At 34.0% G+C, this 13,257-nt stretch overlaps 1 protein-coding gene across 8 annotated transcripts in view; it reads left to right on the top strand.

The window, feature by feature from the left end:
- WDFY3 (WD repeat and FYVE domain containing 3) overlaps positions 1–13,257 on the top strand; it is a 271,299-nt gene that overhangs the window by 115,876 nt on the left and 142,166 nt on the right. For all 8 annotated transcript variants that reach the window (XM_045820302.1, XM_045820298.1, XM_045820300.1 and 5 more), the window contains 5 exons: positions 1,387–1,496; positions 5,247–5,408; positions 9,548–9,740; positions 10,798–10,984; positions 12,860–13,026. In XM_045820302.1, the coding sequence (XP_045676258.1) occupies positions 1,387–1,496; positions 5,247–5,408; positions 9,548–9,740; positions 10,798–10,984; positions 12,860–13,026 (819 nt within the window). The remainder of the gene's footprint in view (positions 1–1,386; positions 1,497–5,246; positions 5,409–9,547; positions 9,741–10,797; positions 10,985–12,859; positions 13,027–13,257) is intronic.

Below are 13,257 nucleotides of genomic sequence, written 5' to 3'. Positions count from 1 at the left end.
TGAATAGGTATCAATTTTCTATCACTACTGTTGATATTTGAATCTAATTCTCAACATATGATGATCTAGAATGTTAACCCAATGTTATTACCATTCTTTATCTTGATGTGTACATGTTATGTTCTTTCCTCTAGCTGCACTTCTCTTTTAATACTGTTCTTAGTCTGTCTGTTCTCTTCCTACCCCACCCCCCACTTCCTAGACAAGCATACATAGGTTTCCCTGTTTCCAAAAGTAGAGCTTGCCTGTGAAGCCTTTTGTAAACTGAAATGGTATAACATGAAGAAACAGTGACCTTTAATTTATATGGAAAAAAAATTGATTATTCTCAGAACCGAAAAATAACCTTTCAAATCATACCGCATCACACCTAAAACCTAAAATGACACTAAAACACAGTAAAAGCAGGAATGATATAAATGTACACCATGCTTTGTACCCATTAATCCACTCAAGCAACAGAATTCCCATTTTATTCATTACTGGATGCCACCTAAAAAAGACCACTTTACTCCTAGCAGAACCAATAGTAACTTTGGTACCTTTCAAGATTCTTTGTCTCTGCATACAAATAGTATGAATACTGGATGCAGGCAAGTTCAGCGCGCGCGCGCACACACACACATACACACAATGTGTTTTGTTCCCCATGATCAGAATGCTTAACCACATCCACTTTTACACTAAGCGTAACATCCTTAACAGCTCTCTTAGGCTTTTCCAATGTCTTAAGACACATCTTGCTAACAAGTGCACAGAGTAAATGGAGATAAAGCACAGTTGCTCACAGACACAGTTCAAAGCTATGGGGCTTGATGCTGAGATGCAGAGTGTGGTTCTCAGGGAAGGAGCTTGGCAGGGCCATTCCCACTGCTCCTGGCTCAGTGACCTGGCCTTTATAATGGCCCCCTGAAAAACAAATGCTGAGCACTGTGTTTACTTTTGCCTTTTTTTATAAAAGCAAAAATCTTTTTCTGATTTCTTTTGGTTAGCAACAGCAGATATTAATGCAGGTCTTTCATAAGAGCAAAGTAGCCTAATATCAACTTTAAAAGTAGAGTATGCCTTTACTTTTTTTTTCCAGGCAGGGTTAGTTCAAATTTTACCTTTTCCATGTCCCTTTTGACTAGTTTGTGACATACCTTTTCCTAGAATATATAGGTTGACTTCTACACTTCCCTACTGATATGATGATATATGAGTACTATAAAGATCTGTGTGTGCCATGAGAACATTGCTCTTTTTAACATGTTTGACATAGAGCATGCAGCAGTCTGATTTAAAGGACATGCTTAGTGAATGATCATTTCTTTGCAGATTTTAACGAAAACCCTCTTTATATGTGATTCCCCAACCCCCACTTAAAGCTGTCCTTTGGTTTTATAGAGGCTGCAAGTCGGGCTATAGTCCAATTCCTAGAAATCAATCAGAGTGAAGAAGCCAGTAGAGGCTGGATGCTTCTGACAACAATTAATTTGTTAGCATCCTCTGGTCAGGTGAGTTCTTTGGTTTCAAGTTTAATAACTCAAACTCTTTTTTTATCCTCTCAGGATTTTGTAAAATGAAACTTACTTTAATTTCCAAATTAGATTTTATGATAATCATTATACTCTTCTAATTCTTATTACATATTATTTCATGCTTCTGACAATACCTGTGTGAGGAGGTTGATGTCTGAACACATTTTACACATGAGGAAATGCCTAATCTAGAAAGCTGTTTTTTACCTTTGTCATATCATAGCACACGTAGAGCATGATACCATTTCTACAGAACACTGGGCAAAAGATGGACCACCTGTGGCTGGAGATAAATAGCCCAGGACTCTGACTTCATCAGGCCCAGCCCAAGAATCCTGTTACTCGTGTTAGGGAAGCTCTGACTTAGAAGAATCATCTAAGGTTCAGCTTAGGGTACTTAGCTAATAAATAAATGAAAAATACATTTAAATATTTCTAATTTTTAAGGAAAATCAAATGCTGCCATTTTCAGTATAATATATAGCCACTTACCACTTGATTTATTCTGGAGATTGTTTTTTCTTCCCCCTGTCAATCTGCTTTTAACATCTGTCAGGATATATGTTGCTTTTACTCATTCATGAGCTGTTTGGATACCTGATTTTTGACCTGTGATATTTTTGGGATGAAGGAAATTTTTTCAACCTTCTGAATTAACCTTCAGAGTTTAATTACATATCAAAGTCAATACATTTGAGAATGGCAGTTGTCTAAATTAGAGTGGCTTTTATATACCTCACTTTATCTCATAATGGACTCCATGAAGGTGACTGTGACTCTGTCATAACAGAAACAATGTATAGTTCTTAGTAACTGTATTCTGAAATTAGTCACTAGCTCAGAGTAAGTAGCAACTGGACTTTTTCCCATTTGGAATGCATCATTTCCCTTTTTTGTTTGCTGGTTTGTTTTTTCTTTTTTAATCAGAAAAAGAATCTGAACAACTTGTCCTGATTTACCTAGTATTTTCTGAGTTTTGAGATAGAAATCTCTCATCCCAAGAAACCCCCTCAGTCCTGGGCAAATGGAGATGTTTATTCACCCTAAGTAGCTAACTTTCAGATAGCCCTAAAGTGGCCCATTATTTTCATGTAGCTCTGACCATATCAGACAACTATCAATATACCAATTTTATTTGCTGTTGATGATAGTTATAAATGCTTCTATATTACTGTACCAAAATTAGGTTTGGTTTAGTATAAAATTATAATTTTAAATATAAAATATAAAATTATAATTTCAATTGGCATATTTCTATTTTATTCATTATTTCTGTAGATACTATGTTTTTCTTTCTTCATTGTGAGCCAAGACTATGTCCTAACCATAATACCTAACACAGTAGAAAATAATTAAATGTGGTTTAATTAAAACATGTATGAATGGATAGATTGCCTTAAAAGTATAAGAAAAGAATCAGGAGAGAAACCTAATCACTCTTTTAAAAGTACAATGTTGCAGCCCTGGCTGGCGTAGCTCAGTGGATTGAGCGCGGTCTGCGAACCAAAGTGTTGCAGGTTTGATTCCCAGTCAGGGTACATGCCTGGGTTGCAGGCCATGACCCCCAGCAATTGCACATTGATGTTTCTCTCTCTCTCTCTCTTTCTCCCTCCCTTCCCTCTCTAAAAATTAAATAAAAATAAAATCTTAAAAAATAATAAAATAAAAAATAAAATAAAATTACAATGTTGCCAGTTACCAGTTCGAATTCCAAGTTGTACTTACAGTCTATCAGTTATAAGATGAGAATTGAAAAATTATACCTTTTTGCTTAACAGGAAGGGAAAGCTTATCAATAATCTAACTGCAAAAAGAGACCTTTAAAAAATTTTTGTGTTGTGTCTTGAGCAGACATTTTTGTTTGTGTTGGCAGCTGTGAAATACAGAGACAAATAAAACATGGTTCTGAGTCAACATGTAGATGACAGACAGATGAAGTGGATGAAGATAATACTATAAAATGCAGTGGTGGGGTATATGTAGTGCTGTAAAAGTAGAAATGTGAGAGTTATAAATTTTGTAGGTGAAGATGGGAGGAAAGATGAGGAATAAACGAAAATTTCAGACATGAGCAGACATTTAAACCAAACATTGGATGTGTGTGGAGACATGGATGTCTAAAGAACAAATTGTAGGAAAAGCAGAGGGTTTTGAATATTAGAGATAGAAAATGATGTTGACTCTGTGGAAGGGGGCCAGAGCTTGCGACAGATTGTTCTTCAGGCTCCCTGTCTCCATCTTGCTACTGCATTAGTGCAGTCCCTGTCTCAAAGGGTTTTTCGTATTTGTTTCTTAATCATAAGACCTGCCTTCCTTCTCTGTATAAGTTAACTTGTGATCTACATTACCACCGCTAATTCTCTGAAATCTGGTTCTGTTACTTCTTTGTTGGTTTCACTTCATTGAGTCTCTGATGCCAGCAAAATAAAAATTAAGTCAGAATGGGGGACAGGATGCCTACCTCACTGTGAACCACTTAACCAACACTAACATAAGGCAGGATGTGTAAGTGATGAGCCTCAATCCCTTTATTTGTACAGTAAGAATCATGATGTAATAGAATCTGCCTCATAGGGATGATTTGAGGAGAAGATAAGATAGTATAAAATGTTTAGCCTTATGACTGTTACAATATATAATAAACACTTCCTAAACTTTACACATTACTGTTATGACTTTTCGGGAGTCAGCAATTTTGGATTCAGGTTCCCGAAACATACTGTATCATATGACCTAACCTTCTTTGTACCTTCCCCTCTTATTTTAATTTTTACACTTTTTCATTCCACCCCTAGCATTGTTAATGCTTCCCTTTTACATTACCACTGTTACACTTAAGAGATTAAATTGGTTATTGATGAGCCTGCTTCTGCTGGTAAACTACAGTCTCCTGAAGGACAGGGATGCATGCCCAGCTTGCAACACACTGCCTGGTACACACTATGCATCAGTAAATGTTGAAAAAGCTAATAAATTAATCAACAGACAGTGCCAACCTATTGACCTCCAGCATGGTTAAACTTTTTATTACAAATTGTACCATGGAAAAAAATTGATAATTATTATAGCCTGCTTCTTAAAAATACTGAGATGTTCACCATAAGAAGGTCAGGAATTTCTTCCTCTAGAAATCCTTGAAAATAATATAGAGATTTGTGTGTGTGGGTCAGTGATGGCTATATTCCTCAAATGCCCTTCTGGCCCCACAGATCTATACTAAAAATAACATAAAAGTGATAGTAAAGTGATGACTAATATATAATTTAGTTTTTAATATGTCTATGCATTTGTTATCTTATATAATCCTCATATTAACCTAAGAAATATGTACCATTTTATAGGAGAAAAAAGATCCAACAAAATTAGTTTGCCAGATTCATCGTTAAGTTCCTTTATTCTAAATCCTAAAGCTTATGTTCTTTGAAACATGTTACCTCTTAATAAATAAATAGCAAATTATGAAATAATTAATAACAGACACATTTTAATATTTAATTAAAGCAAATTTGTCCAAGTGAGAAATGAGTATTTGTCAGCATGCATTCATTTTTAATTTTTTCAGGCACTTACAATGTTATTTTGATACATAATTTTCTGGGTTAAAATTAGAGTTTGTGATTTTGCTTCTGGCTTAAAATTTGTGAGCTTACTCAGCTGTATCAATTACAGTTATGTCTGTCTTTCTGTTTATCTACCTATTCAGTTATTTATTGGTTTGTTTTCCAGAAAACTGTGGACTGCATGACAACGATGTCAGTGCCTTCCACCCTGGTTAAATGTTTGTATCTGTTTTTTGACCTTCCACATGTGCCTGAGGCAGTGGGAGGTGCACAGAATGAGCTACCTCTAGCAGAACGTCGTGGACTACTCCAGAAAGTTTTTGTACAGGTATGGATGGTGCTATTCACCTGGCCATCTGTACCACTCTGTTTAAAGTGAGACAGGTGCACTCCTTAAATAGATGTCTTCCCTATTCCATTTCCTATAGTATTTCATGTTGTTTAATATAAATTGTCCTTATCTCATGTACTTGTCACATTTGTTGAATTTGCACGCTCCTTTTGAGGAACATTTGAGTGAGGCATTAAGTTTGTTTCTCTGACAGATTTAACTATTAAGTTTACCTTGAATATAGCAATAACATTTGTGAAATGATCTAAGCAAGGAAAACTATTGATAATCATTAAGTTTGGAGTAATATTTCTTATAATGTCAAGAAATTCTCTTCTGTTGCTATCTATATACAGGAAGCCCCTAGTCTATAAATAATTCACTTAGAAAAGATGGTTTTAGTGGCTGCTGCTACCTCCTGTGTTCCTTGCCTGTAAATCCCTCTTGTCCACCCTTGCACCATTCCTTTAATAGCATTAGCAGTTAACAAAAATTTAAATAGACCTTTGTTACCCAGCCTGGAAATATGTCATCATTTTGATAATCCTTTTTGGGGGAGAAAAATTTTAAAGCAAACAAATTAAAAATAATTAAAGTAAATGCACCTATCAGATCTATTAAAGTATTAGAAAACACATTTGATACACGGAGACAAATAGTGTATGATTTCACTTACGTGTATCTAAGGTAGTCAGACACTTAGAGAATAAAATGATGGTTGACAGGCTGTGGAGTGGGGGAAAAAATTGTTTTCAGTTAGTATAGAGTTTCAGTTTTGCAAGATGAAAGTGTTCTAGAGGTGTGTTGTGTAACAGTGTGCTTACAGTTAACACTAATACACTCTATACTTAAAAATGATTAACATGGTAAATTATGTCATGTGTTTTCACCTCAGTAAAAAAAAACTCCTTAAATACAGTCTCTGAAATTATGTAACCTAAGATGCAGATTTCTCACTTCTAAAATGAAGATAATCATAATTACCTAAAGGGTTTTTGTGAGGATTTAAATGAAATAATATACAAAGCTTCAGCTTTCTGCTTAGGAGACAGTAGATAGGAAATGAAGTGCCTGTGATTGCCGCCATTGCTGTCACCAGGTGAGGGGACAGTAGATGAGGTGGAGTTGGTACAGGTGACAGTTGCACCTCCTGTAACCAGGACATTTTCTGCAGGAAGGACTCAACTCTGTAGAGGTGCTGGCAATGAAAGGAGGGTAAAAGGAGCCTAAGGCAGTTTTAAAAAGGAAAAGGCAGGTTAATCAATAAAATACTAGTTTGGCAAATACTTACGGAACGCTTGATTTATTAGGTTCCTTTGTGCTAGTGGTTAACCTAAGTGGTTTACCTCTTATTGCAAAACAACCCAAGACTTTAAAACACTTGCTTTTTCCCCGCAAATGGTGATGTGAGCAAATGGCAGAAATAGGATTAGAATTCAGGTTTGTCAGACTCCTGGATTAGATTGGATGAGAAAAGCAATGGGAATAAGTAAAGGAGTAAATCTCATAGGATTTAAAGCTGCTTGTGGACATTGCTGATTAGACTAGAAACCCTATTTCAATAAAGCCTTTCTCAAGAAGTAATTAATGTTTAGGCAATAAATGGAAGCTGAATTGTGTATTTTTAATTCTAAATAAGTATAGCAAAGAATTCTTCTAAAACTTAGTTTTTTTTTCTGTATTTGAAAACAGTGAGTACTAACTTTCAAGTAAATGTGAGATTCATTTTAGCACATTGGAATCATTGAATGTGACAGCCAAGAGGAATTCCAAGAGAATTAAATGAAACTCCCCATTTACAAGAAGCTGGTAATCTGGCTGTGATGCACAGCAGAAGTAGGGCAGTGATTTAAAAACCAGGCTTTTCCTGCCTGGCATGGCTCAGTTGGTTGGATGTCGTCCAAGTCATCCATAAAGTGAGAGGTCACTAGTTCGATTCCGGGTCAGGGCACATGCCTGGGTTGCAGGTTTGGTCCCCGGTCCAGGTGCCTGCTAGAGGCAACTAATCGTTTCCCTCTCTCATAAATCTTTCTCTCCCTCTCTTTTTTGCTCCCTTTCCCTCTCTTTTTCCCTCCCTTCTCCTCTCTCCAAAAATAAATAAAACCCAAAAGGAAAACAAAACAAAACAAAACAAAACAAAAAACAAGCTCTCCCACTGCCTCTCCCTGTTCTCCTTCAGTGCCTCACATCATCTCCCTCTCTTACTTTCTCAGCACAGGCTGGACTTTGTTCTCATCATTTTGTCTAGAAAATTAAACTTAAGTGTTTTCTGAACACAAAGTGTTTTTGATAGGTGAAATCCCAGTGTTTATATTATGTGACAGATGGTTTCCTGGGACCTTAGCAGTTGGTATTGTGTCATATAAACATTCAGTTCTTGGTTTTTATTTTTATTTTTCATTTGTGTTGATGTGGCCAGTTGTTGCCCTGCCACACTTGACTGGACTTGGTAACAGAGCCCCTACAAGTAGAAGTGGTAGTAGAGGGGCAGAAGAGGAATGAGATGCATGCTTCAGTTTCCTAGTTTACCGAATGATTTATACTAGGTTATTTATAAGAATACTTTTGCCTCTAAAGATTAAGAACAGAATGGTTATCTTAAGAGTCAGTAAATTCAAGGAATTAAATTCAATTTATTTTTGAGCACACAGATTTGATTTGGAAAAAAGTGTGAGAACCAAGGAAAAGTAAAATCAAGACACTCTTCTGAGCATATATCTTTTTGTTGCAACTAACTCTTTATTTTCTTATAGCTATATGTTGCATTTGATACATATGAGAAAAAAATACACATATTACACATGTTAATGCACATTAAGTATCCAGTAGGATCTCCAGGCATTGTTTTGAGAGGGAATGCCTGTATTACTGACTTTGTAAGTGTTGTTGTTTGTCTGAATTCTTAATCCTTTTTTATCTTCCTGATATTTGGCATCTGTGATTTAGAAAGCTCTTATATTTAATTAAATTTGTGCCCTGAAGGAGATAGTAAAAAGCAAGACTTAGCTTTCTCAGACAAAACATGATATTTCAACTATTTATTTTTCAGTTACAACTTTCTTTCAATATTGCTTTGTATTAGTTCCAAGTGTACAGCATAGTGGTTAGACAATCATGTACTTTACAGAGTGTTCCCTGCAATATCTTCAGTACCCACCTGGCACCATATATAGGTATCACAATATTATTGATTATATCCCCTGTGCTGTACCAAATACTTTTTTCTATGTAGCAGTTTCCCCACAGATAATGAAATAATTAAATTTCCTGAAACATTTTCTTTCAAGAGAATAAAATTACTTCATAAATTATAGTTATTTTATTTATATTATATATATTTTAAAATATTTAGGTAGATGAGATAATTTACCACAGAGAAGAAAAGCTAACCTTGCCTTCCACTGACTTGAGGTTTGAAGAGAAAACCCTTTGAGGTATAGGAACCATAGCTGAACTCCCCAAATAGCTGGCACTTGGTGCTGTGAGCACTATGCACTATATATCTTGCAATTCACAGTTAAGAAAAGAGTTCTCATTCCAGAGTTTATGAAGTGTTGAAAGCTAGACTTTGGAAGAATGTTGGCCACTAGACATAATTAAAAGTTACTTATGAATTAAGATGATTTTGTTATTCTAATATCCCCTTCTACTTGTATAGAAATGGACCAATTTGAAAATACTTCTGTTTTTAAGTTTTACTGTTTTCACTTTCTCTTTTCTCTAAAACTGCCCTTTTAGAGCAGACAGTTACATTTCACCTATGACGAACTAAGAATTAGAGAACTAAATTAGAAATATAAAATATTGACCTTGATTGTTATTGTTGATTTATGCCACTTAGGATGAGGTATACAAAATACCAGGATGAAGAGAGTATGGTAAACATAGAACATTTCTTTTAATAAATTGATCAAAGTAGGTCTGGTTTACTGTCTTAGCATAACCCACTTCTAAATTATAGTTGTTATTGTTAATGCTGCTTAAGGTAGAGCACTCATCATTGTGGGTTTAATGGTATTGCTCAGTACTAACCCCAAACTTTCAGAATTTTCAATGGTCAGATGTAGTCCTGTTCTGGCTCCTATCTTTTCCCAACCTTTCATTTATATACACATTTATTGTGTTTTATTTTTTAGATCTTAGTGAAACTCTGCAGTTTTGTTTCCCCAGCGGAGGAGCTGGCTCAAAAAGATGATCTCCAGCTTTTATTCAGTGCAATAACCTCTTGGTGCCCACCCTACAACCTGCCTTGGAGGAAGAGCGCTGGGGAAGTCCTTATGACCATATCCCGCCATGGTCTTAGTGTCAATGTAGTGAAGTATATTCATGGTGAATATCTCTTTATTTATTTAGGTGCTCTAAATTTCTTTCACTTTTCTCTTCCTCATATGATGACATGTTTATTTTTATCTCTTAATTTTCCAAAAATTCTGTTTTAAATTAAACACTGTATTTACCAAGAGAAAAATATTTATTTTTTATTGTGAGGCATTTCAAATGTCAGAAGTTTTTGTCCAAGCAAGGATACAAAAGTAAAGATAATTTCATTTTTGTATAAATATTCATTTATAATGTAATGTAAATTCTGTTTCACATCCTATTCTTCCCTTCTCTTTTACTGAAGAGAAGGAAAAGGTTTTTTGAGATGCTATAGTTAAAAGTCTTTTTGAAGATATTTCATAAGTAGACAGATAATAGTCTGCTTAATGCAGCATAATTGAATTAAGGTGGATTCTTTAGCATCATTAAAGAGAAATTGTCCATTGTGATTCTTGCCTCCATTCCTGTGTTCAGTCTTTGTTGCATTTGTTATGTGAAATTGGGTTACTTTAGACCAATGAATTTCGTTAAAGGAGAGGAAAAGTTGAAATGACTCAAGTCACCAAAGTCAGTGGTGATGTCTGACTGTGTTTTAAACTAGTAATATATAGCACAAACACAATTTTTAAAACTTTGTTTCCTGAAGTATTTCTGTATCTCATTGGTCTATATTCACTCTAATTTGAACTGTAAGCTAATTATTGGATTTGCCTTCTTAAACTTAAAAGTTTTTTAATTTTTTTACATCCTTTTACTGTATTAATGTAAAAATATCAGAAATATCATTTGGCAGCAGACAGGCATTTTGTTTAATGATGTAAAAATATAATAAAATGCAGCTATCTTTCCACACTTCCTTCATTACCCTTTGTTTACTACTTAGTGGCAGAGCTTTCCAAAGGAATTTGAATTTTACATTTACTTTAAGAATGTGTAACATTTATCTTACAGTATTTTATAGATATATTAAAATTTGATGTTTCATTAAACAATGGTTCAGAAACTCAAGAAAGTTTTTTTAAGCAATTGACATAAATAATATGTATTTATTTATTTATTCTTACAGAAAAAGAATGTTTATCTACATGTGTTCAGAATATGCAGCAATCAGATGACCTGTCTCCCCTAGAAATTGTTGAAATGTTTGCTGGGCTTTCTTGTTTTCTCAAAGATTCCAGTGATGTTTCCCAAACTCTTTTGGATGATTTTCGGATATGGCAAGGATATAATTTCCTTTGTGATCTCTTGCTTAGGTAAAATCCCACAATTCGAGAATATATTTTAAATGTCTACTCAGTGTTTTGCATCAAAGGAAACTGTGTAGTTTGTGGTTAGAAAAAAAAGGAAGCAATCACTTATTTAATGTATACTTTTTCTACTCTTGGATTTAATCACTTCTTTTTATTCCTGTTCTGCCAATAGAGTACAAACAGTGAATTTAGAATTAAGTTGTCAAATATAGGCTGCAGACGTGGTGGAATTAGAGGTTAGATGTGAAGCAGTTAGTAGATGAGGAAGTAGAGTTTATCTACTAAATAATATCTCTGAAAGTACAAGCTCTTCTTGTTTAATTGTATTTTTGGTTTTACTTATTAGTAATTCAGTGTTGTTACTAATGTAGTTAATAACAAGAATAATTATGTAGATTTAGTGAGACCTTACAAATGTACGTGTAAAACAAATTAATCTAAAATGTTTCACTAGCCCCACTTTCCATCCCAAATGTTTTGTGCATGTACAGAAAGTGGCTGGTTACAAATTTATTAGGAAAAAGATGCTCATGCCTCACTAGTTGTTCCCTGAGCAGTCAGTTATTTTTAAGTCATTTGATGTATTGTAAACCAGCACTATTTTTAAACTTTTTATTTTGTACACCAGTTTAGCCTAGTTGCTTTTTAGTACTAAGCAATCCCCAAGAATATAATTTTGCATATTTTTTCATAATTTACAAGCAACATATGATAGTTGATGAAGAAACTATTTCACATTCCTAGGTGGATATTAATTGGTGCAAACCTTTGAGAACACAGGTTGACCAGATGTTATCAAGAGCTTCAGAAATGTTAATACTTTGACACAACAGCTTCACTTGTGGTTATATTATAAAACTATAATCTTAAATTTAGATGAAATTTTATGTATGTTAGTGCTCCTGTGTTATAATTTCCTCTAGCTGTCCTACTTCCCTCTCCCCAAATCTGTGGTTGGCTCTCCCTGACTATTAAAAGCATATCTATAGAGAGCTACACTAACATGGAGAAATGTGTATAACACTAGCAAATGAAAAAAAAAAGTTTACAAAATTCTGGGTATGGTATGAAAAATTTATTAAAACAAAACCTTCACATTAAAGAAAGACAAGTTTAAATAATATAACAGAATATTAACCATGTCTTTGAGTTGTGAAGCTAACCATACTTTTTTATTTTACTTTGTTCATTTTCAAAATTTATTTTAATGGGAGTAATTACTTCTTGTTGAGGAAAACACCAGTCTATCGTATTATTTTAAAAATGTGTTTTTGCACCCCATTTTGTATTCTCAGTAAAGCCACAGTCAAAAGATGATTCCATAATAACTACAGTGTTCCTTTAAAGGAATTAAGATTGTTTCCAAAAATTGTTAAGACTCTCAGAGCTTTATTTAAATGTACTCTAATGAGTATCTGAGTAACAAAATACAGATAAAACTGTTAGAACCCTCCTCAAGGAATTCATTTTTAAAAATTATTAACAGAAAAGGTCTTATGAAAGAAATGGTTAATAAGGATTTTTGTTGACCTTAGAGCTTATAGGGAATTTAAGAGACATTTAATCTATTTCTTTTATTTTATAGAGACTCTCTATCAAAGATCATTCATTTACCTAAAATAACACTGCTAGTGCCAAAATCAGCACTTACTATCAATCAGGTGTTCTAACTATTGGTGTATTTTTTTTTTCCAAATATACCATAATGTCTTAAAATGTGTAGATTTGAAAAAAATGTTTTTATATGGGAAAAATTGTAAGAAGAAACTTCTTGGTGTACTTTATACATTTACTTACTGCATATAAATACTGAAAATTTCTTTGTTAAATTTGAGACTATAACTACAAAAAATATTTGCTAAATTATTCTTTTCCTAGATTGGAACAAGCAAAAGAGGCAGAATCCAAAGATGCCTTGAAAGATCTGGTTAATCTGATAACTTCCCTAACAACATACGGTGTCAGTGAACTGAAACCAGCTGGGATTACCACAGGGGCACCCTTTCTATTGCCTGGATTTGCAGTACCTCAGCCTGCAGGCAAAGGTGAGTCTTTTTTTTTTTTCCGTTTTTACTCAGCTATAGAGAGAGAATGAATTTTCATCACACTTAGCTCTTTATTTGTTACTTGGATATAGGTAATCTACTGTTTTTCACTAAAGGTCGTGCTTTTTATAGTATAAATTTTTTGAGTGACAGTCTTTACAGATCAAGTACTGAAAATGATATTAAAATATATCAAAACAGTGAAATTTATATTTTAATATTTCATGTTAA

This window comes from Phyllostomus hastatus, unplaced genomic scaffold (assembly GCF_019186645.2).
Source record: "Phyllostomus hastatus isolate PE091 unplaced genomic scaffold, TTU_PhHast_1.1 phas_scaffold_39, whole genome shotgun sequence".
Classification (NCBI taxonomy): Eukaryota; Metazoa; Chordata; class Mammalia; order Chiroptera; family Phyllostomidae; genus Phyllostomus; species Phyllostomus hastatus.
The sequence above is the reverse complement of the archived record's forward strand: the minus strand, read 5'-3'. Positions and strand labels throughout refer to the sequence as shown.